Source organism: Coenobita brevimanus, chromosome 49 (assembly GCF_032717465.1).
Source record: "Coenobita brevimanus isolate Jiangsu-jjx chromosome 49, ASM3271746v2, whole genome shotgun sequence".
NCBI classification, from domain to species: Eukaryota; Metazoa; Arthropoda; class Malacostraca; order Decapoda; family Coenobitidae; genus Coenobita; species Coenobita brevimanus.
Window position 1 is genome coordinate 8,458,741 of NC_137002.1, and position 24,118 is coordinate 8,482,858.

Sequence of the window (24,118 nt, forward strand, 5' to 3'; positions counted from 1 at the left end):
ATCACCGTAGCCCATATCAGTGGCCCTACTGGACACAAGGGTGGGTGTGGATGGGAGTTTTCCATCACTGTAACCCACGCAAGTGAAATCACTGGGTGCAGTTCGGAGTTTTACATCACTGTTTCTTATGTAAGTGCCCTCATTGAATGTGGATGGATGTGGGAGGGATTGTAGCATCTTCGTAACCCATACAGGTGGACCCATTGATGCATGCAGGTGCAAGAGATAACTTCTATGGGTTAGAGTGATGCATAACTCCTGCCTGCAACTGCCTTTGCTAGCAAGCATATGGAGTGGATGCAGCCTGAGTCAAGGTGTGTTTCAGAATGCAGTAAAACCCTCCTATAAATCAGCATTTTTCAAACCAATCCAGAAAGGGACTTGAAACCTAAGTGGGCACTGTATATAGGTGATAATGAATGTAAGTTAAAGGGAAGGTGTCTGAAATACAGGGTGTCACAGATTGTACTGTACTGACTTCAAGAGGTGATTCTTGGGATAATTTTAAGTTAAGAATGTAAAACTGTACAGTCCAACCTTCAATTCAACATTTATTTTCCAAGAACTTCCACTTTCCAAAATATTTTTTCAAGCAATAGGAGGATGTTGATAGCTGTCTTCTGACAAATAGTGTAGCCTATTCATCATCATCATCCAGACCTCCTTTCCCACCTTAGGACAGGGTGAGGAGTAGCAATGACCAGACAGCCCAAGTTTGCCCACTCCAGTGAGCCACACTTTCATTCATTCATCATTTGAGCCCCTGGAATGCTGGCTGTATCTGATACGTCAAAAACTTTCACCACATTCTGTAGCTTCACATAAACATATCTGATAGAATCAGTCTGAATGCTGTCACATTAAAAAGGGATTCCAAATCCCTGATCATGCACTTTTCTCATAACATTCATCCAGCCAGCTTAATCTCTTGTCAGTCCCCTAGCCTCATCGACTTAACTCGCACACTCACACACCCATCCACCATATCCCTCCACCTTCTCCTTTGGCCTACCTTGCCTCCTCCTTCCTTCAAATTCACTCACATATACCTTTTTCACCACTCATTTGTTATCCATTCTCTCTACATGACTATACCAAATCAGTACACACGCTTCGATTCTGGTGTTCACAGGCTTCCTCATTCCACATCTTTCACGAATCACATTATTTTGTATCCTAACCACTCTCTGTACTCCAAGTACATTTCTCAGTAGTTCCATCTCCACTGCTTTCACTCTTGACTTTTCATTTTCATGCCACACCATAGTCTCACATCCATATGTTAAAGTGGGCACCAACACTCCTTCATGTAAGCCTCGTGCAGCTGCAGCTCTCAAACCTCTGTTTCTTATCAAGGCCTTCATAGCATCAGCTACCTTCCTTCCTTGTGTCACTCTACTTTCCACTTCTTTTGCACATTTTCCTCTTTTTTCTATAACTGTAACCAGGTTATTTGAACTCTCTCACCGATTCCAGTCTTTCTCTCCATTCACTGTAACATCACACTGGGAGTCACCTTCTTTCTCAGTAATCCTCTTTGTACTCTTTTTTTTTTTTGCATTTACTCTCAAGGCACGATGCTCTCAGATATCAGCAAAACTCTGCACTAGTCTACCAAGTTCTTGTCCAGTATTTGCAAGTACAGTAGCACTGCATCATCAGCATACAACAAATTTGAGATATTCCATCCATCACCATTCATTACCATGAAGACAGAGATTTTTTGTAAATGTGTATAGCAACAGATGACATACTATTAATACAAAATATGTCATTCTGTTTATTGCTGATGGTTCTGTAAGCCATTTCTTGTGTGATTTTCTCATAATTATCATTTTGATTGACTCTATCAGATACGTATGTGAAGCTACAGTTCGTGGTGAATGTTTTTGGTGTACTGTATAGAGCCAGGATTCCAGGGGCTTGAATGATGAGTGAATGGAACCATGGGCCATTGGATTGGGCAAATTTGGGCTGTCTGGTTATTGCTACTCCTCACCCTGTCCTAGGGTGGGATAGGTGGTCCAGATGATGATGTTGATGATGATTTTGATTGTACTTTATTCCATTTGGACCTAAACATTTTAAATTTCAGTTTCCACTTTATGAGCGTGGTTCCAACTCTCAGTGATTACACAGCTGCACTTACCAACGACCACATAGGTAAAATATGAGGGAGACCATTTTGTCCAAAAGGTCATTATATTCTTATTCTAACTTAGGCATAAATTGCCAAATTTTCATCTTGAATACTGAGTTGTTTTAGGAGATTAATACCAGAATGTGGTGCAAGTTATGAAGAAGTGCAATAGAAAGTAGAATAAGAGCACACTTTTTTTTTTGCCACTGAGCTACTTAGTAAACTGCAGAAGGATGAAACTATGGGCCAGCTTAAGGTCATAGAACTGTGGTAAAAAACTGAATGTGTTGATATAGCATTTTTTGCTCAAAATTAGCCCAAGAATATCTTGAAGGTACAGCTGATATGTTTACATCTGACAGAACTTGACCAGACACAACTTGAATTTTGTGGTTGCATGATACTCAGTGAGCCTTTGTCATGAGCTAGGATTGAGTCTCATTGGTTACTAGCAAAATGTTTCCTACGGTCTAACTACAGTGTCATCTGGGCTGAAAAGGAGTTAGGGATCTTGGTGTGTTGAAATGCGTCCTTAATTACTAGCCTGATTTCCTCTAGTCTGACTTTGGTCATAAACTTGCTTAAAAAGGGGTTAGGAATGTCAGGTGAATGAGTTGCCTTGGTTACTAGCCAAGTGTGTCTTCCAGTCTGAATACACTTGGCCCTGCATTGGGCTGAAAAGGGGTTAGGGATCCTTGTCAAAAGATATCGGAGTGTAGTAGGTCTTTATGATATTTGTAATTATATCGTGATCTGATATTCAGCTCACTCCATCACCAGTCCAGGAGTTATCAAGAATTGGTACAGTAGCCATAATTTGTGTGTCTGTGTGTGTGTGTATTTTTTTTTACCCATTTGTGTTCTACAGGATTTGAACTAAGCTCATGTTGTCATGCCTTCAGTGTTATAATTATCTAACTTTGCTTTGAAAGCATGTATATTCTTTGTGCAAACCACCTATTTATCCAGATTATTCCATTTGGTTATGCGTCTGTTTGGAAAGCTATATATTCTTACATCACCCAAGCAAGTTGGTATCTTACGTTAAAATTTTCTCTTCTTTCTTCCCTCATCTCTTATGATATATTCTTCTCTATCAATGTTCTCTGTATCATGTATACACTTATATACAGTGGAATCCCATAAATCGCGCATTTCTAAACAGCATATGCATAATACGCGGCAACATCGTGCAACAGTTTGCAATACTGTATCAGTAATTCGTGAAAATTATATGTAATTCAGGATTACAACCTTGAAAGTGAAGGTTTTCCGATGCATTTTTGAACATCTGTTATGCTATGTTTGAACAAATGTTGGTTTCTTAATAAGAAAAGCTGCATAGAAATGAGATTTTCCTCTCTGCATCAGGTAGGCTAATTTTGAACCATTTAAAGATCTGGAATGAGTTGCCAGACGATGCCAGATTAACACCAGCATTGTGTACTTATTTTGCCTGTGGTTATTTGGCACCTGGTGGTTTAGTGAGTAATTACGGAGCTCCAGTCGGACTGAGCCGGTGAAGGTTTATATCCAAGAGGTGGTTGGGGTTTATTGCTCAAGTAATGCCACTCAGGGATGAGTGAGACTGGTCACTCTCATCTTAAATGTCAGGACCAACTTGCCTAGCCCCGGGCTCCTACACTTCTCTTGGGGCAATGTAGGATTGGATGATGAATGAATGAATGAATTTTTAACTTTGATGGAGTTTTGGTTGAATGTAAGAATTGTTGTTGTTCTTGATATCCATAATTGTTTTAATAGGTTTCCATTGGGATATTATCTAGGCTTACCTCCCTGTGTGGATGTGGGCCAAATAAAAGTTACCTAGCAAAGCTGACGACACTCACTCACTGACCAGCTTGCTTTCTTCACCTTAATATTCCTTAATTTCCTTCTTAGAAAAGTTGCATAAATGGTCCATCAATGTTATTGCACCCAAATGCTGTACAATCAGACCATTAATAAGGGCAAAAAGCACCAGTAAAATAACACAGCACCCCCACCCCCCGTTTTGTGGCTACCAGCAGTTTGGTTTGTCAGCATTATACTTTGACGAATAACTTGGCGTTTACATATGTAGAGATGAGGATTAACCCCCTCGTGCACTGTAAGTTTTCTGTAAGTTTGTGGGACATGATCAGAGAAAATGGCACAAGGGCAGCCTGGGACCTGCACACAAAGGAAAACATTCCCATGGATTTTATTTGCCCCAGAAATTGGTTATATTGGTATAAATTGTATACCATCATTTTTGCTTAGGTTTATACTGTATGATAAGCTAATAAAAACACACAAAACTGATGAGTAAAAGTACAGTGAAAGTACCGAAGTGCGATGTTTCCAGGGTAAAATTAACTTCCCAGCACCCTACTGCAATATTTTACCTGTACCATGCAAGAGCTAAGCATATGTCTATATGCAGAATTTCACGAGCTTTCACATGGTGTCTTCGGAATTTTGATACAACCAATGGTTTTTGAGTAAATTGCCAAAAATTGCACGTGCGCACCCCCCCCCACACCGAAAGCCAAGAGAAAGCCAACTATTTGAGACTGTTGGACTTGAAATAGACACTTTCCCCTATGATGCTTCAAAGATTGATGCACATCATGCTAAAACTTAATTTTTGGTGAATATTTATGTCCAAAATTACCTAATTGGCATCTCTTCAGACCAACACTGATAATGATGCAAAGTAAGTCATCTGTGACCCTTCAGCCTAACACCATTTTGACTCAGTTTGCATCATCATGCATGAAGGGTTAAAACAGGAATCTTCAGTAGCTCAAATTAGCAAAATTAAAGCATTATTATATTCATCAACCAATCATGTATCACAGCAGGTGACAAGATGTATTTTTAGACGAGTCTGCAGACTGCGGCTACCAACTGTTTGGTTTGTCAGCATTATAATTCGGCAGTTATCTTGGTGTTCACTTATGTAGAGATGAGGATTAAAATGAAAATCTTCAGTAGCTTAAATTAACAAAATTAAAGCATTATTTTATTTATCAAACAATCATGTATCACAGCAGGTGACGAGATGTATTTTTAGATGAATCTGCAGGGAGTACCACGTCGGCCGACCAATCACCAAGCAGCTGAAAATATTGGCCGTTGTCTCTCGATCGGGTCTGTTAATGACTAAACCAATCATATTCAAGCATAGCACTCAGAGCCAATTACAACACCATCCTCCCCTCCCACACCAAATATGAAGGACGCACGCAAGAGAGTCCCGTTGCCTGGCTCCTTCTTGTGCATTCTCTCCTCTCTGTTGGCGTGTGGTTCCAGTGTGGTGTATGAGTCCCCTCCCCCCCCCCCCCATGTTTCCCTTGTCTGCCCAGTTTTACCTTGGCCAATCGTAACCCTCCTCAGCCTACAACTTTGAGGAAGGGGAAGAAGAAGAAGTTAACGTTAACTTACACCCAGAAGTTTGATGTAGTAAGGAGGAACCCCTCCCCCCTCCATTCAAGCAATGTCATTAGTCATATGTAAGAATCATACAATATTATTCATTCCATTAAATGCTTTACTAATTTCTTTTCCAGGTTGTTAGAGTTCGCAGATGACCAGTTTGATGTCAGTTTAGGGGTAAGTGGGGGAAATTTCCAAAATGACAGACACAAATAATTTTTCCCATAAGATTAGTTATTTCTAAATTTTGGCATGTGCCCAGTCTCATAAGACTGCAATCTAGGCAGGTCCACTGTATACATCATTATCATATTTCCTCTTTCTCTTCTTTTCTGTTATGTAATCAATTTCAACCTTTCCATTCTCTCTTGTTCTGCAAAACCCTGAAGCTTGGTGCCATTTTTATAGCTACTTTTTGCACATCCTCTTATTTATGTATATATTTCCTTGAAGTGGGGAGACCGCATCAGAGCAGCATATCCTAGTCTTGAGCTTACTGTTGTCATTATTAATTTATCTAGTATTCTTCACTCATATAATTAAATGTTGATATGTTCATCAATAGAATATTTGCTGTACTAGTTACCTTATTTATTTGCTTCCTTGACAGTAATCCCTGCTGTATTATTCCACCCTCCAGAGTAGCTTTGCTAATATCTTAGTTTCTGAAATGTTATACCAATCTGGTCCTCTTACTTATGCCCATCTCAGTTACATAACAGTTACTAGTGTTAAAATCAGTATTCCAGAACTGGCTCTATTTATGTAGTTGATCAAATTCTGTGTGTGTGTGTGTGTGTGTGTGTGTGTGTGTGTGTTTAGTGTGTATGTGCACATGTGTAAATAATCCAGTCTCACTATATCACTGCTTTCTATGTGATAAATCACTTGAACCTATACCCTTTTTAGGTATGTCAAAAAATTGGTCACGATTTCATTAGAATAGTTTCATCAGCTGCCTGCAAGCATGTCCTACAGACATGGTCACACTGACATGCTCTTCCTCACCCTTTCCCTGGGGAGGTGGGAGGGGAAGAATACTTCCCCCTTATCCCTGCTTGTCATAAGAGATGAATTAAAGAGTCCAATTTTGTCTTCATTCATTCTCTTCTTACTGTCCTCTTCTGCTTTTCTGTCCTACCTCTCTTCTTGATATTTCCGTGTTTCTTCCGGCCTTTAGTTTCCCTCTACTCCTACAGTACCATACACCGTAGTCATATTATGGTATGGTGCTAACTCTTCATTATCGTTTCCATCCTTCTCACTCATCCTCACCACCCTGCTCTCCATTGGCCTCACTGCATCACTGTCCCTTGGCATCACCACAATGCTCTCCTCATCTCATTTCATCTCCTTCTGAGGACCTAGAGGGATTGTCCAGGCCCTTCAGCTGTCCCCCAGCCTCAGGGGAGATCCTTTGGTGACCACTCAGACTGGCCTAGGACAAATTTCAGGTGGGTGGTATAGGTTTTTCTGGGGGCATTTTGAGTTTCATGGTTGAGGTCACCTGCCCTAACCCCACTGAACTCATTTTATATCAGCCTCGGTATGCAGTAGGTTTTCACTTGATGCGTCCCAATTGTATAGAAAGACCAGATTGTATTGGACAATGGAAATGAGAGTTAGTCCAACAGAATTTAATGATGATAATTCAGTGTCCCTGTGATATCATGTTTGGTGTATATGTGTGCATACAGTTTGCATAAGTGTGTCAACAGAGCATGCATGCATGTGTGTGTGTGTGTGTGTGTGTGTGTGTGTGTGTGTATATCAATGAAGAGGAAGGAAAAACAGTGACAGTAACAATAGCTTCACCTATTGAGACTGAGATGTTGTTTGTTTAATAGTTTTGTTTTCATCTAATGGAAATGGGCCACTTGCACAGCCTGAGTATTAAGTCCTGGTGTCATGAAATTCGATTAGCCTTGGGTAGGGTGTAGGAATGAGTCTGTTTGGCAACTAGCCATATTTACCCACTGGTCTGACTACACTTTTTATTTATTTATTTATTTATATATATAGATATAGATATATACACATATTGCCAGACACCTTAATCCCGTAAGGGTTGGCCACAAACAAATCATGTCACCTTGTCACCTGCCATTTCACTGCCTTGCTCCCAGCTCACACACGGTACCTCTCCACTCCATCCCGCCATCTCATCCTTGGCCTCCCCCTCCCTCTCCCTCCCCCTCCATGTCACTCACATACACTCTCCTCATTAGTCTCTCACTTTCCATCCTCTCCACATGGCCAAACTACCTCAATGTGTGTCTCCTAACACTTCCTATCACATCCACATCCACACCACAATGATCCTTCACTTCCTTATTTGTCAGTCTGTCACTGCACGTGACTCCATATGCTCCTCTCAAATAACTCATATCCATCCATCCATCATCCAATCCTACACTCCCCCATGAGGAGCATAGAAGCCCAGGGCTAGGCAGTTGGTCCCGATATTTAAGATAAGAGTGATAACTCATGAATATGGGGGTGCTCACCATCCACTCACTCGATGTAGTGCTGCTCTCGGGTGTCTGCCCTTTCTTCTCCTCCATCCTTCTTTCCTTCCATCATCTTCTGACTTTCCTTCATTCTTTACTTGTCCTTCTGCCTACTGATAACTTTACACTCCCTCTTCTGTCTTTCGTTCATTCTTTCCTCTTCCTTCTGCCTATGGGTGACTCTACACTGAGTGACAAGCCAAATGGTTTCCTGTACACCAGGAAACCATTTACTATGCTGGGTGGTAACCACATAACCATATTTTGGCGCCTGGTGGTTTAGTGGGTAATTACAGCTCTCCAATCAGATTGAGCCAGTGAAGGTTTATATCCAAGGGGTGGTTGGGGTTGATTGCTCATGTAATGCCACTCAGGGATGAGCAAGGCTGATCACTCTCATCTTAAATATCGGGTCCAATTGCCTAGCCCCAGGCTCCTACTCTCCTCATAGGGCAATGTAAGGTTGGATGATGGATGGATATATATATATATATATATATATATATATATATATATATATATATATATATGGTATACACACACACACACACACACACACACACACCAGAATATATAAACATCATCATCATCTGGACCTCCTTTCCCACCCTAGGGCAGGGTGAGGAATAACAACGTCCAGATAGCCCAGATTTGCCCAGTCCAATGGGCCATGCTTCCATTCACTCACCATTCAAACCCAAGGAGTCTTGGCTCTATCTGATCCACCAAAAACATTCACCTTGTTCTGTAGCTTCACATAAACGTATCCAATAGAGTCAATCCGAATGCTGTCATGTTAAACGGGTGCCAAATCCCTGATCATGCACTTCTCCTCACAATATTCATCCAGCCATCTCAATCTCTTGTCAGTCCCGTAGCCTCATGGACTTCCATACCTCTGTTCTTCACACAGTCATCCACCATATCTCCCCACCTTCTTGATCTACCTCGCCTACACCCTGCTTGAGATCCACTCAGATATACCTTTTTCACCACTCTATTGTTATCCATTCTCTCCACATGACCATACTATCTCAGTACACTCTCTTTGATTCTGGTGTCCACGGACTTCCTTACCCCACATCTTTCATGAATCACATTATTTTGAATCCTATCCACTCTCTGTACACCACATACATTTCTCAGCAGTCCCATCTCCACTTCTTTCACTTTTCACTTTTCATTTTCATGCCACATCATAGTCTCACATCCATATGTTAAAGTTGGCACTAACACTCCTCCATGTAAGCCTCGTGCAGCTGCAATATTCAAGCCTCTATTTCTTATCAAGGCCTTCATTGCACCAGCTACTTTCCTTCCTTCTGTCACTCTACTTTCCACTTTTGCACATTTTCCTATTTTCTGTCACTCTACCCAGGTATTTCAACTCTCTCACCAATTCCAGGCTCTCCATTCATTGTAACATCACACTGGGATTCACCTTCTCTCTCAGTAACCATCACTTTACTCTTTTCTGCATTTACTTTCAAGGCACAGTGCTCACAGACATCAGCAAAACTCTGCACTAGTATACCAAGTTCTTGTCCGGTATTTGCAAGTAGTACTGCATCATCAGCTTACAACAAGTTTGAGATGTTCCATCCATCACCATTCATTACCAACGCCGTCCCCCTCTCCATTACTCGTGTTTTTACTTCTCTCATTGTTCCATCCATATATATATTGAACAACCATGGGGACATCAAACATCCTTGTTGCACGTCCACACTGATAGTGAACCATTCACTTAGATGCCCATTTACCCTTACACATGCTTCACTACCATCATGAAAACTCTTGACAGCACCTAGCAGCTTACCATCTACACCGTGCATGCGCAAAACTTTCCACAATCCTTCTCTGTCTACTTTGTCGCATGCTTTTTGCAGATTCATGAATGCCAAATACATCTTCTAATCCTTCTCACAAGCCTTCTTCACTATCTGTGTCACTGCAAATATTTGATCCACACATCCTCTGCCACTTCTAAAGCCACCCTGTTCATCAGTCACTAGGATTTCTGATATCTCTGTTACTTTCTCTATAGTAATTCTTCCATATGCCTTCCCTGCCACACTCAATAAACTTATGCCACAATAATTCTTGCACTCACTTCACTCACCCTTATTTTTGTACAGGGGTATAATCACAGCTTTTTTCCACTCTGCTGGCACAGTTTCACTCATCCATGCCTTTTTACATATCTCCAACAAGCACTTCATTCCACTCTCTCCAGTACACTGAATCCTTTCTGCATACACCTTATCAATCCCAGCTGCTTTCCCATTTTTCAGCTGCTTCACGGCACTTTAGCTGTGCGAGTGTCACGTTTCCTATCACTGCATTCCTTCTCTGCACACCCCCAAAACCATTCATGTTTACAGTTTCTCTGCTCTCTCTGTTCCCATTCATCAGGCTTTCAAAATATTCTTTCCATCAGGTCCTTGCTTCCTCTCCGTGGGTTAATAATCTACCACCTACATCCATCACACCTTCACATTTCTTTCTGCTGTCATTTCTACAGTTCCACACCTCTTTCCAGAATAACTTCCTATTTTCAGAGTAGTTTGCATTCCTTTTTCTTCTTAGATCATCATTTACCTCCTCATTTTTCCTCTTCACTAGTCTCTTTGTGTGCTTCTTGCTCAGTATATTCAGTTCTTATTTCAATTGAACCCCTGTCCCATTCTAGCCATTTCCTTTTTTTTCTTTCACTGCCCTCTTAACCTCATCATCCCACATGCCATACCTTTCTTCTTTGTTACCCGTGTCACACCACACAGCGCTTTAGCATTCCCAACTAAGCAATCCCCATATTCATTCCACAGGCTGTCCAGATCCATTTTATTCCAATTCACTGATTCTAACTCCTCCTGTATTTTAGACCTGTATTCATCTGCCATTTCTATGATCCACAGCTTCTCAACTTTCAGGCTTCCTCCCTGACTGCTCCTCTCTCTCCTGGTCCACCTCACTGCTCTCAGCTTGATCTTGCAAACCACAATCATGTGATCTGACAGACCTTCACATCGTCCTCTCACGGCTCTCGTATCAGCAACCATTCCCAGCATATATGTATATTATATACAGTATATATATATATATATATATATATATATATATATATATATACTGTATGTTCCTAGCCCCTGGCTCCTGCGCTTCTCATGGGGCAACGTAGGATTGGATGATGGATGATTATATATATATATATATATATATATATATTTCTTCTTATCTTAGTGACAGGAAAATAAGAGTAAAAGTAGATGATGTACATTCGAATTTCCACTCAATTAACGCCGGCGTGCCGCAGGGATCAGTTCTGGCGCCAACCCTATTTCTGGTTCATATTAATGATCTCTTATCTGTCACTCACAATTCCATTCACTCATATGCAGATGACTCAACACTACATAGTTCATTCACACTCAGACATCCATTTACAAAGTCTAATATCTGTACCTCTCAACTCAGTACAGCCATCTCCATAAATCAAGATCTATCTACAATCAGTGAATGGGGACAAAACAACCTTGTCTCTTTTAATGCTAGTAAAACTAAATATATACAGTTTACTAATAGACAGATATTGCCAGATTCGTACATTACCTTCAGTGTTACTAATATTCCCATCTCCAAAAGTATTGAAATTCTTGGTGTCTCACTTAACAGTGCCCTCAGCTGGACCTCTCATGTCAGATCACTTGCTAAAACTGCCTCAAAGAAACTTGGATTATTGTACAGAGTCCGTAACTTCTTCGCCGATGAGCAGTTAGCTATAATTGATAAAGAGTCATGTGCGCTCTCAGCTTGAATATTGCTCACCCTTGTGGAATGGTTGTGGAGAGGTTGCATTAAGACAACTAGACAAAATTCAGAATAAAGCTGTTAGAATCATTAACAACCTTGCCATTACATATAAACTACCTCCCCTGCAAGTAAGAAGGAATGTTGCCTCCCTTGCATTATTTTACAGATATTTTTTTGGCAAATGCTCAGACGAAGTTGCGTCCATGGTGCCACCTCTCTATGCCTTCCCTCGTGCTACACGGGCATCTGGTAGCGCTCATGACTGGAATGTCACTCAACCATATTGCAGAACTTCTGCCTATCAGAATTCTTTCATTCCCCGAACTGCATCTCTCTGGAACTCGCTTCCCCAGAGTTGTTTTCCTCCAAATTTTAACCCACAACTGTTCAAGTCTAATTGTTACAGATATTTTATGAACAGAGGACACCAGTAATCTGGTGTATGGATTATTTTTTTTTTTACCCATTTGTTTTTCCTTCCTCTGTTCTGTTATTTAAAAAAAAAATATATATATATATATATATATATATATATATATATATATATATATACAAACTATATACACTATATATATATATATATATATATATATATATATATATATCTTCATCCAATCCTATGTTGCTGCATGAGGAATGTAGGAGCCCAGGGCTAGGCATGTTGGTCCTGACATTAAAGATGAGAGTGACCAGCCTAACTCATCCCTGAGTGGCATTCTGTGAGCAGTAAACCCCAGCCACCCCTTGGATGTAAACCTGCACTGGCTCAATCCGATTGGAGCTCCTTAATTACTGACTTTACCATCTGGTGCCATAATTTGGGTATATGGTGACCACCCAGCATAGTAAATGGTTTCTTGGTGTACAGCAAACCATATGGCCTGTCACTCAGTGTAGGGTCACCCATAGGCAGAAGGAAGAGGAAAGAATGAAGGAAACAAAGAAAGAAGAGGGAGTGTAAAGTCACCCATAGACAGAAGGAATAGGAAAGAATGAAGGAAAGAAATACAGAAGAGGAAGGAAAGAAGAGATGAAAGGGCAGACACCCAAAGTAGCACTACATCGATTGAGTGGATGGTGAGAGTTGTTGATGTGGATGTGTTAGGAGAAATACATTGGGGTGGTTTGGCCATGTGGAGAGGATGGAGAGCAAGAGACTGAAGAGGAGAGTGTATGTGAGTGACATGCAGTGGGAGGCCAAGGATGAGATGGAGAGATTGAGTAGAGAGGTATATGAGAGAGGGTGTGTGGGCTGGGGGAGGGCAGTGAAATGGCGGGGGTCAGGATGACATGGAGGCGATTTGTTTTTGACTACCTCGTACAGGATTAAGGCATCAGGCGATAGTTAGATAGAAAGAAGAAGGAACCAAAGGCCAGATGCCCAGAGAATTGTTCCTAAAAAAATAATAAAAGAATAAATAAATAGAGAGGCAATTCAAGATCCATTCATTTCAAGATGCCTGGACATAATGCGTTTGAAAGACTGGAGGTTATAGACAGTAGGAAATACAGACAGAGGAAGACAGTTCCAGAGTTGACCTGTTGCATACACAAAGGACAGGGAGTAATGGTTAACTTTTGCATTAGAGAGTTGGACAGAAAAGGGATGAGAGTTTGTTGCCAGGTAGGTGGAGGGATGCAAGCAAACAGTTCAGAGGAGCAGTGACCATTGAAGTAGCAAGCGAAGAGACAGAGGTTGAAGGGAGCCAGTATGAATAGGAGAGTTAATGCTATAGAAAGCCTTTGATTCCACATTGTTGAGAAGAGCTGTGTGTGGGGAGCCTCCCCATACATGAGCGTTGTACTTTACGCAGGCAAATAAAACCCGTGTACAAAGTCAACAACTGTGCAGGGATAAGGAAGGCATGGAGTCAGCTCAGCACACCTAATCTAATGGAAGCAGATTTTACAAGAGAGGTAATATGATCTTTTCCAAGATAAATCCCAAGAGAATGAAACCCGAAGTATGTTCAAAGATAATGCAGGATTGAGTTGGATATTGTTCAATATTAGTGGATACTTCTATGGAAGATTTTGATGCGTTGAAAGATTTAAGACCTGAGTTTTCAATGCATTAAAAACAAGAATTACTTTACCTCATTCAGAAATATGAACCAAGTCAGACATTAAATATGCCATAGCCTCATCACCTTGTTTCTTGAAGTAATTGCTGAGATGGACGCTGCGAGAAGTGAATGGAAAGGTCAAGGGTGGAGTCATCAATGCATGAGTGGATAGGGTTAGATGTACAGCTTAGAAGGTCATGATGAATAAAAGGAAGAGAGTTGGTGATAGGACAGAGCCTTGAGGAACACCACAATTGATAGCTCTAGGAAAAGAATGGTGGCTACCTATAGCAGTAGCTATAGAATGACCAGAGTGTAAGCTAGAGATAAAGGCACAGATACAAGGATTGAAACCGTTTGAGGGCAGTGTGGAAATTAAAGAGTTATGCCAGACTTGATCAAAGGCCTTTGAGATGTCAAGTGCAGTGACAAAGCTTTCACCATTATAACAGTATTGACCTACTTAGTATCAACTTACAGAAAGGTATTGAGGTGTAAGTGCAAACTAAATCACCAAGGAAGAGATGTCACGAAAGTTCTGAAGATGGGTGAGGTCTTGCCGAGAGACCCCTGCGATAGGGTATCAAGTTAGAATATTGACCATCAGGTGAAGAGATATACAGTACATATACTCTAACCAGTTGCTTTCATCTAATGGAGTTGGACAAGTTTAAGAGTAAGTTATGGTCACATGGTACTCGGTGAAATTTTAAAAGTTTAGAGTTAGTTTCCATCATAACTGTACTATTCTTCATTTACTTTAAGTTGGCCCAGATCTTTGTTCTTTTATAATTGAGGCTCCTTGGCAGAAAAATACAATACTATGGCTCCATGCCCTTTCCATGGCACTTATTTCATGACTATCATTGTATTCCAGTGTTAATTTCTTGTTACAGTTGAGAGAGAGAGCAGGTTAAACAGGTATCCAATAGAAGGGACATCATCTAGTTGGTGTTGATTTGTTGTCATCTGATGGAGACCCCTAACCCATTTCAGCTCAGTTTATGGCCATGTGTAGGCAGTTTGGAGGGTTGATTGTACAAGTAACCAGAGAGACTCATTCTTACCTCATAACTATGGTTCATCAATTTTTTTACAAGTGTGACTTAGTATTCAAGTTAGAGGGGTCTCTCAGTTCTGTCAGATGAAAACGTAGTAATTATAGCAATAAAACCCATTACAGTACCATTCTCTGACAATGAGATGAAGGTGGACTGTTGCACAGGGTGAGTCAAAAGTCAGGAAGTAAGAAAGAAATGTAATGGAGAGAGAGAGAAAGAATGTGTGTGTGTGTATGTGTGTGTGTGTGTGTAACTGCAGATATCAAATTGAGGATGTCTTGTAATGGGCACTTCCCCATATGTTCCTAGACTTCTGACCTACTCTGTATTTTAAGGCAATATACATGAGTTGTACAGGGTGGTGTAAAAGTAGGTGTACAATGTTTTATCATATTTTGTCATTACGGTGTTTAAAATTTGATGGTAGGTGGGGGCGCTCACCATCCACTTACTCGATGCAGTGCCGCTCTTTGGTGTCTGCCCTTTCCTCTCATGCTTCCTTCTTTCCATCCTTCCTTTCTTTACTTCATTCTTTCCTCATCCTTCTGCCTACAGATGGCTTTGCACTCTCTACTGTCTTTCTTTCCTCTTCCTCCTGCCTATGGGTGATTCTACACTGAGTACCAAACCAAATGGTTTCCTGTACACCAGGAAATTATTTGCTACGTTGGGTGGTAACCACATAACCAAATTATGGCGCCTGGTGGTTTAGTGGGTAATTATGGTGCTCCAGTTGGATTGAGCTGGTGAAGGTTTATATCCAAGGGATGGTTGGAGTTTATTGCTCACATAATGCCACTTAGGGATGAGTGAGGCTGGTCACTCTCATCTTAAATGTCAGGACCAACTTGCCTAGCCCCAGGCTCCTACGCTTCTCATGGGGCAACGTAGGATTGGATGATGGATGGATGGATAAATTATGTAATGGTGTTCTGGGAGATTGAAGAGTGAGTGTGTGGTGTATTTTCTTGAGTGTGCTGTTAATTAGCTCTACTTTTCTTTTTTGTGCTTTCTGGATCCTACCTCACCCAACCTTTAGGTGGGAAAAGATGACAGGATGATGATAATTAAACATTGCAGAAATCTGTGGGTACCAGCAATATAATATTGTACTATATCTATTTTCTGTTTCTCCCATCTTTTTGTTACTTTTTATTACTCTTCTCACATTCTTAGGTGGCTTTACATTGAATGACAAGCCTAATGGTTTCCTGTAAGCCAGGAAACCGTTTATAATGCTGGGTGGTAACCATATAACCAACCCGTATGTTCCGTACATGTCAGTAAGTGGGTTGGTGGAGGGTTAGTGCCCCTCCCCGCAAGTCAAACAGCCACCCCTTGTGGAATTATGGCGTCTGGCTATAGATATATAAATGTTTATGTTGTAATGATTTTGTACTTAAAAAAAAAAAAAAAAAAAAAAAAAAAAAAAAGGTATGCCTGCTCTTCCACTGCCCTGTATACTTGGTGTGAAGATGGTATTGTTTATGTTGCCAGGATGTATAAATGTGTAAAGATTTTTTGTGTGTGTTGTAGAAATTTTTGTGAAAACTGTGACCATTTAAACCCCTTTACTACAATCATGTTGCTGGAGAAGGATGTCTTTATGTTGTGGCCATGATGTGACAGTGATGGACCTGCCTGGTTATACAGATGTCCCTCAGTCCCCTTCCTATCGCTCAGAATGAAGATGGTGGATTGTGGCAAGAAGAGCATTTCAGGCCTGCAGTTCACCAGATAAGCCTGGGGTCACAGCAACAACATATCTTATTCCAGCTACCCCAGATAATTTCACTGTGCATAGTAGTGAAGGGGCTGTTGAAGGCTATGTCTAAAGTCCCGTCCAGACGATCGAGCAATGCCCGCGGGCACAAGCGAGCAGTTTGCCTGTTGACGGGCTCACCGCTTGTGCCCGCGGGCAAATGCGTAAATTGCCCGTGGCAATTTACACATTTGCCCGCGGGCACAAGCGGTGAGCCCGTCAACAGGCAAACTGCTCGCTTGTGCCCGCGGGCATTGCTCGATCGTCTGGACGGGCCTTAACCCCTCCAGTTTGAAGTCTTTCCAGAGCTGAATAAAATAGTTTTGTAGTAGTGAGAGAGAAGCATACCCCTCTGATGTGTGTGTGAGGTATAAACCTTCCTAGCTGTGAGAAAGAGAGAGTGAGAATTATCCCTTAGTTGCAAACCCAGTTTTGTATCTACTGAGAATTACCCATTTGTGTTGCAGTCTCAATTTTGTATCTACTGAAAGCCAAATGTTAGAATATCATAGGCAGAAGCTTTTTGATATGTAAATAGTATGTATTGCAATTCTTATTAAAAAAAACTATAGCTTATTTTCTGCTCTTGCAACCCCCCCCCCCTTTTTTTTTACTACAATGTTGAGTGAATGAGAGAGTTTCCCCTTTAACTGGGGAGATTTCTGCTAGTTTTTCAGCCATTGGGGTTTACTCTAACTCTCTTGAACTACCTCACCCCATCCTTTGGTGGGAAAAAAAAAGAAAAAAAAGCTTGGATGATATAAAAATGCATTCGGTAATGAATGTGACATTGAGGGTACAAGGTGAAGAAGAAAAAAAAAATCCCATGGTATACCTGATATGACTTTATTGCCACATTATACAAACATCCCCCAGCTCCTTCCTCTCCACTGATGAAAGGATGATGAGCTGCTGCAGAGCAGCAATTTCAGCCTGCAGTGAATATCCTTCAATTCCTCCCTCTCCCCCAATGAGAGGATGGCGGGCTGTAGCAGAGCGAGCTTCAGTCTGCACTGCCTGCAGTCAACGTGCTTCACTTTGCAGTTGCAGCTGGGTCCATAAGAACATACAGTAGGTGGTGCTGGAGCTGTGTTGCATCAAGTATCTCTATAAACTGCCATTAGTAGGTATGAAAAGGCTAACACAAAAATGCATAGTCAAGGCTTTAGTAGTAATTTTAGTTGTCCGAGGTCTGTTCAGAAAGTATCTGACCTTAGGCTCCCAAAATATAAATAGCTAACCTGTTGAGCTAGGACACTAATTCCTTTCAAAGTAGGCCTCTCCTGACTTAATGCATGTAGCCCATTGTTGTTTCCACTGCCTGAAACAGTTTTTTTTAAATCAGTTTTCGGTATCTCCTGCAGGTGCTTCGTTGCATTCATCATGATCTCTTCTCTTTCTCAAACTGGGAGCCCTTCAATGGAGTTTTGAGCTTGAAGAATAACCAAGTCACAAAGAGATATGTCTGGTGAGTAGGGGGCCTGCTGGACCTGCGGGTATTGTGCTTAGCCAAAACTTCCTGAATCGGTTGAGAAGAATAGGCAGGGGTGTTGTCATGGTGCAGCTTTCCAAAGATCTGGTCTTTTCCACCAAACTACATAACAAAGATGTTGGATAACATCGAGATAATAGTGTTTGTTGACAGTCTGACCTTCTGGTGCATATGTGTGATGCACACAACATGAGTTGTATAAAAAAAAAAAAAAAAATCAACATGCGAGTGCATTCCGCATTGCTATGAATCTGTTGTGCTTATTTTTTGGCCAAGGCGACCCTGCATGCTTCCACTGGGATGACTGTGCTTTGGTTTCTGGGTCATACCTGTACACCAAGTCTCATCTCCAGTGATAACAGTCTTCAGAAAGTCTGGATGCAATTTGCACACTCCGTTGTGTCTTGAGCAACATTCATCCAAGAGAAGGGATCATGACGAATGCAACAAAGCACCTGCAGAAGATACCAAAAACCGACTCTGAAAAATGTTTCAGGTAGTTGAAACAACACTGGGCAACGTTTGTCAAGTCAGAGGGGGCCTACTTTGAGGGGGATTTGTGTCCTAGCTCAACAGGTTAGCTACCGGTATTTATTTATTTTTTTAGTGCCTAAGGTTGGATACTTTCTGAACAGGTATCATAGTTGTAGTAGTAGCCCCAGGTTCATCTGAAATGTGAACCCCATGGACTACAGGATGAAATTCCCCTCTTCCTGCAATCCACTATTCTCCTTTTGAAGGGGGGTGGATAGGGAGGGAACTGAGGGCCATTTGTATAACCAGGCAGTGAAGCCACCCAGTTATATCGATGCCACCACATGAAGGCATCTCGTTTCATACCATTTATTTATTAAGGCTCTACCATGCATGCATCAGCCTTGGTCACATGGCAGCTCACCACACTGCTATCTCTAGCAGCCTCTGTTCAGTCTTTATCCCTAGGTCACACACCATGATCTTGGCCCAAGTCACTTTTGGTCTGTTTCGTGCAGCCCTGCCCTGAATGTTTACACTCCTTGCCCTCTCCGCCCATTTGTCATGCTCGATCTTCTCCACATGCCCCAAACCTTCTCAATCTACCCTTTCTCATCACAACACAAAGTCTCATCCTTCCTATCCTTTTCTGTTTAATTCTTGCTTTCCACATACAGTTTTACTCAGCTCTGGAGAAACCTACAATAGGGATGGAGCTTATGAAGACTCTAACCCCTTTCACTGCAAGAAATAGCATGTTTACACTGGATATTCAAACTTTCTTTAGTTGTCATAAACTTTATGTTCTGCACTTATTTTGATGGGAGATTGCCATTAAAATAATTCCTCACCTACCAGCTTAGCTTTGGGTTGGGTAGAGTTGCAGACAACACATGCCTTGCTTGTGCAAATGGCCCACATAACATATCTGATGTAGCACTGCACAGTACGTGTCACACTAAGACCCAGACACACATCAACAATGAAGGGAACCTATGGCACAACCCCACAAGGGCAGTTGCTTGTCTGGAGTCAACAAGTCTGCTCAATCAAACAGACCACGGTTAAGCAACAACAACAACTTATATTGATGAGTTACTACTTTCAATAAATGAGGGAGGGGGAACAAAGGTCGGAAGGAAAGAATTTCAGTACAAGCTATATACCATACTAACAGGGTGGAAAGGAACATGGATGAACAACTGCATTAACAGATACATATTATTCTTATCTATAGTTTTTTCCTATTTTCTCTTCTGCACAATTTAACAAATTACTGTATAGGGTAGTGTCTGCACAACTGACAGTACTCTGCACTGCAACTTAAATATTAATAGATTTTTATACATTCAACAAACTATAGCAAGGATATGGTGCTGGGGATCCTCCTTAAGCTATGAAGCACAAATTAGCAACATTTAATACCCATCACTGAAGGGAATCTTAGCATAGTCCAGGTTTCATTCCTTCAAAAGACCAGTTCCATCAAGTGATAACAAAATTATAGTAAGGAGGGGATGCCAATGAGTCCTATGAAATTCGTGGCAAAATTTAATAGTCATCACTGGACCAGGTAATTTTTATACAGTACGGTATATTCTCAGTATCCTCCTTCAAGAGACCAGTTACATCAAGTGAAAACACACTCGAGTGATGACAGATTTAAATACCACGAGAGGGGAATTTTGCAGTCATGGTATCTTTCTATCAAGAGAGTTCCATCATGGCAATTTAATAACCGTCATTGGAGAAATTAATTTTTGCGTGGTCACGAGAAGTTCATTTTTGCGCAGACACATTATTGCTCCTTCAAGGGACCAGTTCCATTAGATGAAAAACTCAGTGATGACAGAATTTAATATCCATCATTGGAGAAGGTAATTTTATAGTCCTGGTATTTATCCTTCAAGAGTGACACAGTAATGCTGTGATCTGCACGGCCGAACCCCTGGGAGTATCCATACACTTCTATGGTTTTGTCCTCTGGGCTATGTTTGATGCGCCCGCCACCAACACATTCACAGTCCAGCCCCAGACTCTCAATTTTTGGCGCCACCTGGTCTAAAATGTCTCCATGGAAGGCAGCTGAGCAGTACCTGTCAAGGAGGCAATCTAATGAGTTGAGGTGAGTATAGAATAATGTCTATCTATCTATCTATTGCCAGACGCCATAATCCGGTAAGGGGTGGCCATTTGACTTTGAGTTATTTGGTACCATATACAAATGTTTCATACTCATCAATCACTCGGATAATGTCAGACGACATCATGCTTCGTATCGTTTGTCATAATGTTTATAAAGGCTCTAACAAGCTTGCAAACATCAGCTTTGGTCACCTAGTGGCACCTCTCCACACAGCTCAGTCTCTAGCAGCCTCCCTATTCAGTTGCTCATCCTTAACCCTTTCATGTTCATGGGTGCGGTGCAAATTTCATGCACTCGTTAACATTTGACACAGGCCGAGTCTGCACATATTTCAACTGCTTGTTACCAGTTGCGTCAATTGAAATGGCCCCTGTTTTTTTGGTTATGGAATGATTTTCCGTCCATTTCTGGACAAGAACAAAGCACTACTTGCGTCCCCGTGTATCCCTCCGTCACGCTCATCCCACTCCACACCCAGCATCGCTCCACTGCACCAGTCAGTGTGTTACAAGACTTGCTCATTCGTAAGATAATTACCTTTTGCATTATGTAAAATCGACCGTAACTGACCTACAGTAATCCTTTATACACCAAAATGTAGTCAAATAAATTCCCTATAACTTTTTCTCAGTTACATTTACCATAAAAATTATACTTCTATGAGAAAAAAAATGAAAAAAACTGAAGTAAAAAAAAAAAAAAAAAAAAATTACATTCGGCAAGTGGGGTTGGTGGAGGATTAGTGCCCCTCCCTGTAAAACAATTAACTCTAAGCCCTTGACCACCCCGTTTGGGATACATGGCGTCTGGCAATAAATGAATGAATGAATGATCTTTTTTACAACACTGTGAGCAAGTGCATGAATTCAGGATTACGGTAAAAAAAAATATATATATATATTGAAGCACAAAATTTATAAGGGTGTGAGGATAAATTGTTTATGTTCCTTCTGTTTATGACTCTACACTGAGTGGCAAGACAAATGGTTTCCTGTACACCAGGAAACTTTTTACTATGCTGGGTGGTAACCATATAACCAAATTATGGCGCCTTGTGGTTTGGTGGTTAATTAGGGCGCTCCAATTGGATTGAGCCAGTGCAGGTTTATATCAAGGGGTGGTTGGGGTTTACTGATCTTGTAATGCCACTCACAGATGAATGAGGCCAGTCACTCTCATCTTAAATGTCGGGACCAACTTGCCTAGTCCCAGGCTCCTGTGCCCCTCAAGGGGCAACACAGGACGAGATGATGATTTTATATGTATATATATACAGTACCTATATAAAATACAGTAATTCCATACCTAACAACCCCACTGAAACCAGTCAAGCTGTACACGTAGAATGGGACAGAGGGGAGCCGACAGTCATTCGTATAACTGGGCAGTGGAACCAACCGGTTAGATTTTCTGATTTAGAAGTTTGTATTACACTGTACCGTACCATTTTTTGTGAGAAGGGTTAAGACTCAGGATACAAAGTCTGGTAATCAACTCACCCTCGTACAATGAAGCGTGTGACCTCCTGGCCGCCGGGGGGTGAATGGTGCACTTTCATGAGAATGTACTTGAATGTGCCAATGTCGATGTCCACACTGCTGACCTATGGATGTGATTAGGCATGTAAAACTGGTCTATATATCTACCTATTGTCAGATGCCGAAATCCTGCACAGTAATGGATGGCCACAAACAAATAGCCTCCATGTCAGTCCCTCTCCCTCCACTCCTTTCCATTTCATCCTCCCCTCCTCTTTCACCTCACTCACAAACACTTGTAGTCAGTCTATCATTCTCCATCCTCTCCACATGGCCAAAAAACATATTTTCATGTTATAGTATTCTGGCATAGCATAAAAAGGGTTAAACTAGTTACTGATCTGCAAGAGAAATTTATTGTGAATATTTTATCTTTCAGTGAATTATTCACACATCAGTTACCAATATAAAATATGGTGAAAAATGCAAACACTGTAACAGGTACATGGTATTATGCTAAAAATACAGTACTGTATACTATATTTTCCAAACATCTGTGTACTGTTTCCTAGATTTCCTTGATAGTTCCTCATACATTACCTGTAAACTGGCTTTACAGTGTTTACTGCGGTAAGTTATGTGTATTGACAACTATGATATTTTAAAGTTCTTAGACCCATGCATCAAAAACTTCAAAATCTAAGTTGGTTGGGGGGAAAAGGAATGTCACCTTAACCAAAGCACGGGAAAGTTGGACACTGGAAATCCGTGCAAATTAAAAGGGTAAACATACATTGTATGCAGTAGAAACAACTACGGTAAATCTGTTCTTCTTCTTAATAGTCTGTTATATATTTCTGATTATTTATGGGATGGTAAACAAACGTTTCATGTTAACGTTGTTGATGATGATAACCACGAACATTTTTCAGCAGGAAAGGTAATTTACCACAGAAAATATCAAAAATAGCTACAGGAAGGAAATTGGGGGAACATAGCTGATAAGGTCTTTCTGCTGCTTACTATAAAGCCTACATATACTATTAAAAGTTCTACGGAAATTTCTAGCACCTCTGAATTTGGCGTAAATGTACAAACTCACCTGGTCCAGCGGAGTGGCCATGGTGTGAAGGTCGCGGCAATAACAGTATGATCTATAAACGGCAGTTGGTGATCTGGCGTGAAATGAGAATGATAGAAAATTGAGAGACTTAAATCCAACAACGGACGTGCTTAAAAAACTCAAAATGGAGCTATACATAACCAATCAAGTGAAAATAAGCGAAAGTTTTGGCGTAGGGGACCACCGCACACCCACTACTTTCGCCACCTCCTCTTGGTGATTGTCGGCTTCAAATCGGCCTTCGCCCCAAAAGTTATGGATCGGATCAGAGCTTTCAATCTATCTTTTGTGCTGCGTTTATCTGTCATTAAAGAAATGTGGAGCTGAACTAGACATTGAAATAAGATATTAACAATAAGATAGAAATGTTAAGATCAGTGCATAATTCGGTAGTAGAAAACTTTTCTTACGTTATCTGAGCTTAATAACGGGTATATGGCTAAGTTAATAATTATTTAACTAGATATAAAACAGAGTCAGTCAAATAAGAAGTATTTTCGAAACGAAACTGACAATTGAATTCAAACAGTAGCAGAAGACAACCTGTATGAAAACCATTTCTGTTTATGTACACCTGTGGTGACACCATCCGGACAATGCCAGGAAATCCTGCAATCTCATGAAACTGCTTGG

General features: G+C 41.0%; 1 protein-coding gene across 1 annotated transcript; it reads right to left on the reverse strand.

Moving 5' to 3' along the window:
* Positions 1-18,695: 18,695 nt before the first annotated feature.
* On the reverse strand, positions 18,696-23,698 carry LOC145399526 (14 kDa phosphohistidine phosphatase-like). Its single transcript, XM_080272137.1, has 3 exons — positions 23,465-23,698; positions 22,384-22,487; positions 18,696-20,834 (listed from the first exon to the last, which is right to left on the reverse strand). Exons 1-3 carry the CDS (start codon positions 23,621-23,623, stop codon positions 20,594-20,596), a joined length of 504 nt encoding a protein of 167 aa, XP_080128263.1. The 5' UTR covers positions 23,624-23,698; the 3' UTR covers positions 18,696-20,593.
* Positions 23,699-24,118: the final 420 nt, after the last annotated feature.

Excerpts from the sequence above, each read along its gene's own strand:
- LOC145399526 (XM_080272137.1), bottom strand. The coding sequence starts at position 23,623 with ATGTATAGCTCCATTTTGAGTTTTTTAAGCACGTCCGTTGTTGGATTT. Across the intron at positions 22,488-23,464 it reads TGGCCACTCCGCTGGACCAG|GTCAGCAGTGTGGACATCGA; the intron begins GTGAGTTTGTAC and ends TCACATCCATAG. Across the intron at positions 20,835-22,383 it reads ACACGCTTCATTGTACGAGG|GTACTGCTCAGCTGCCTTCC; the intron begins GTGAGTTGATTA and ends CCTCCTTGACAG.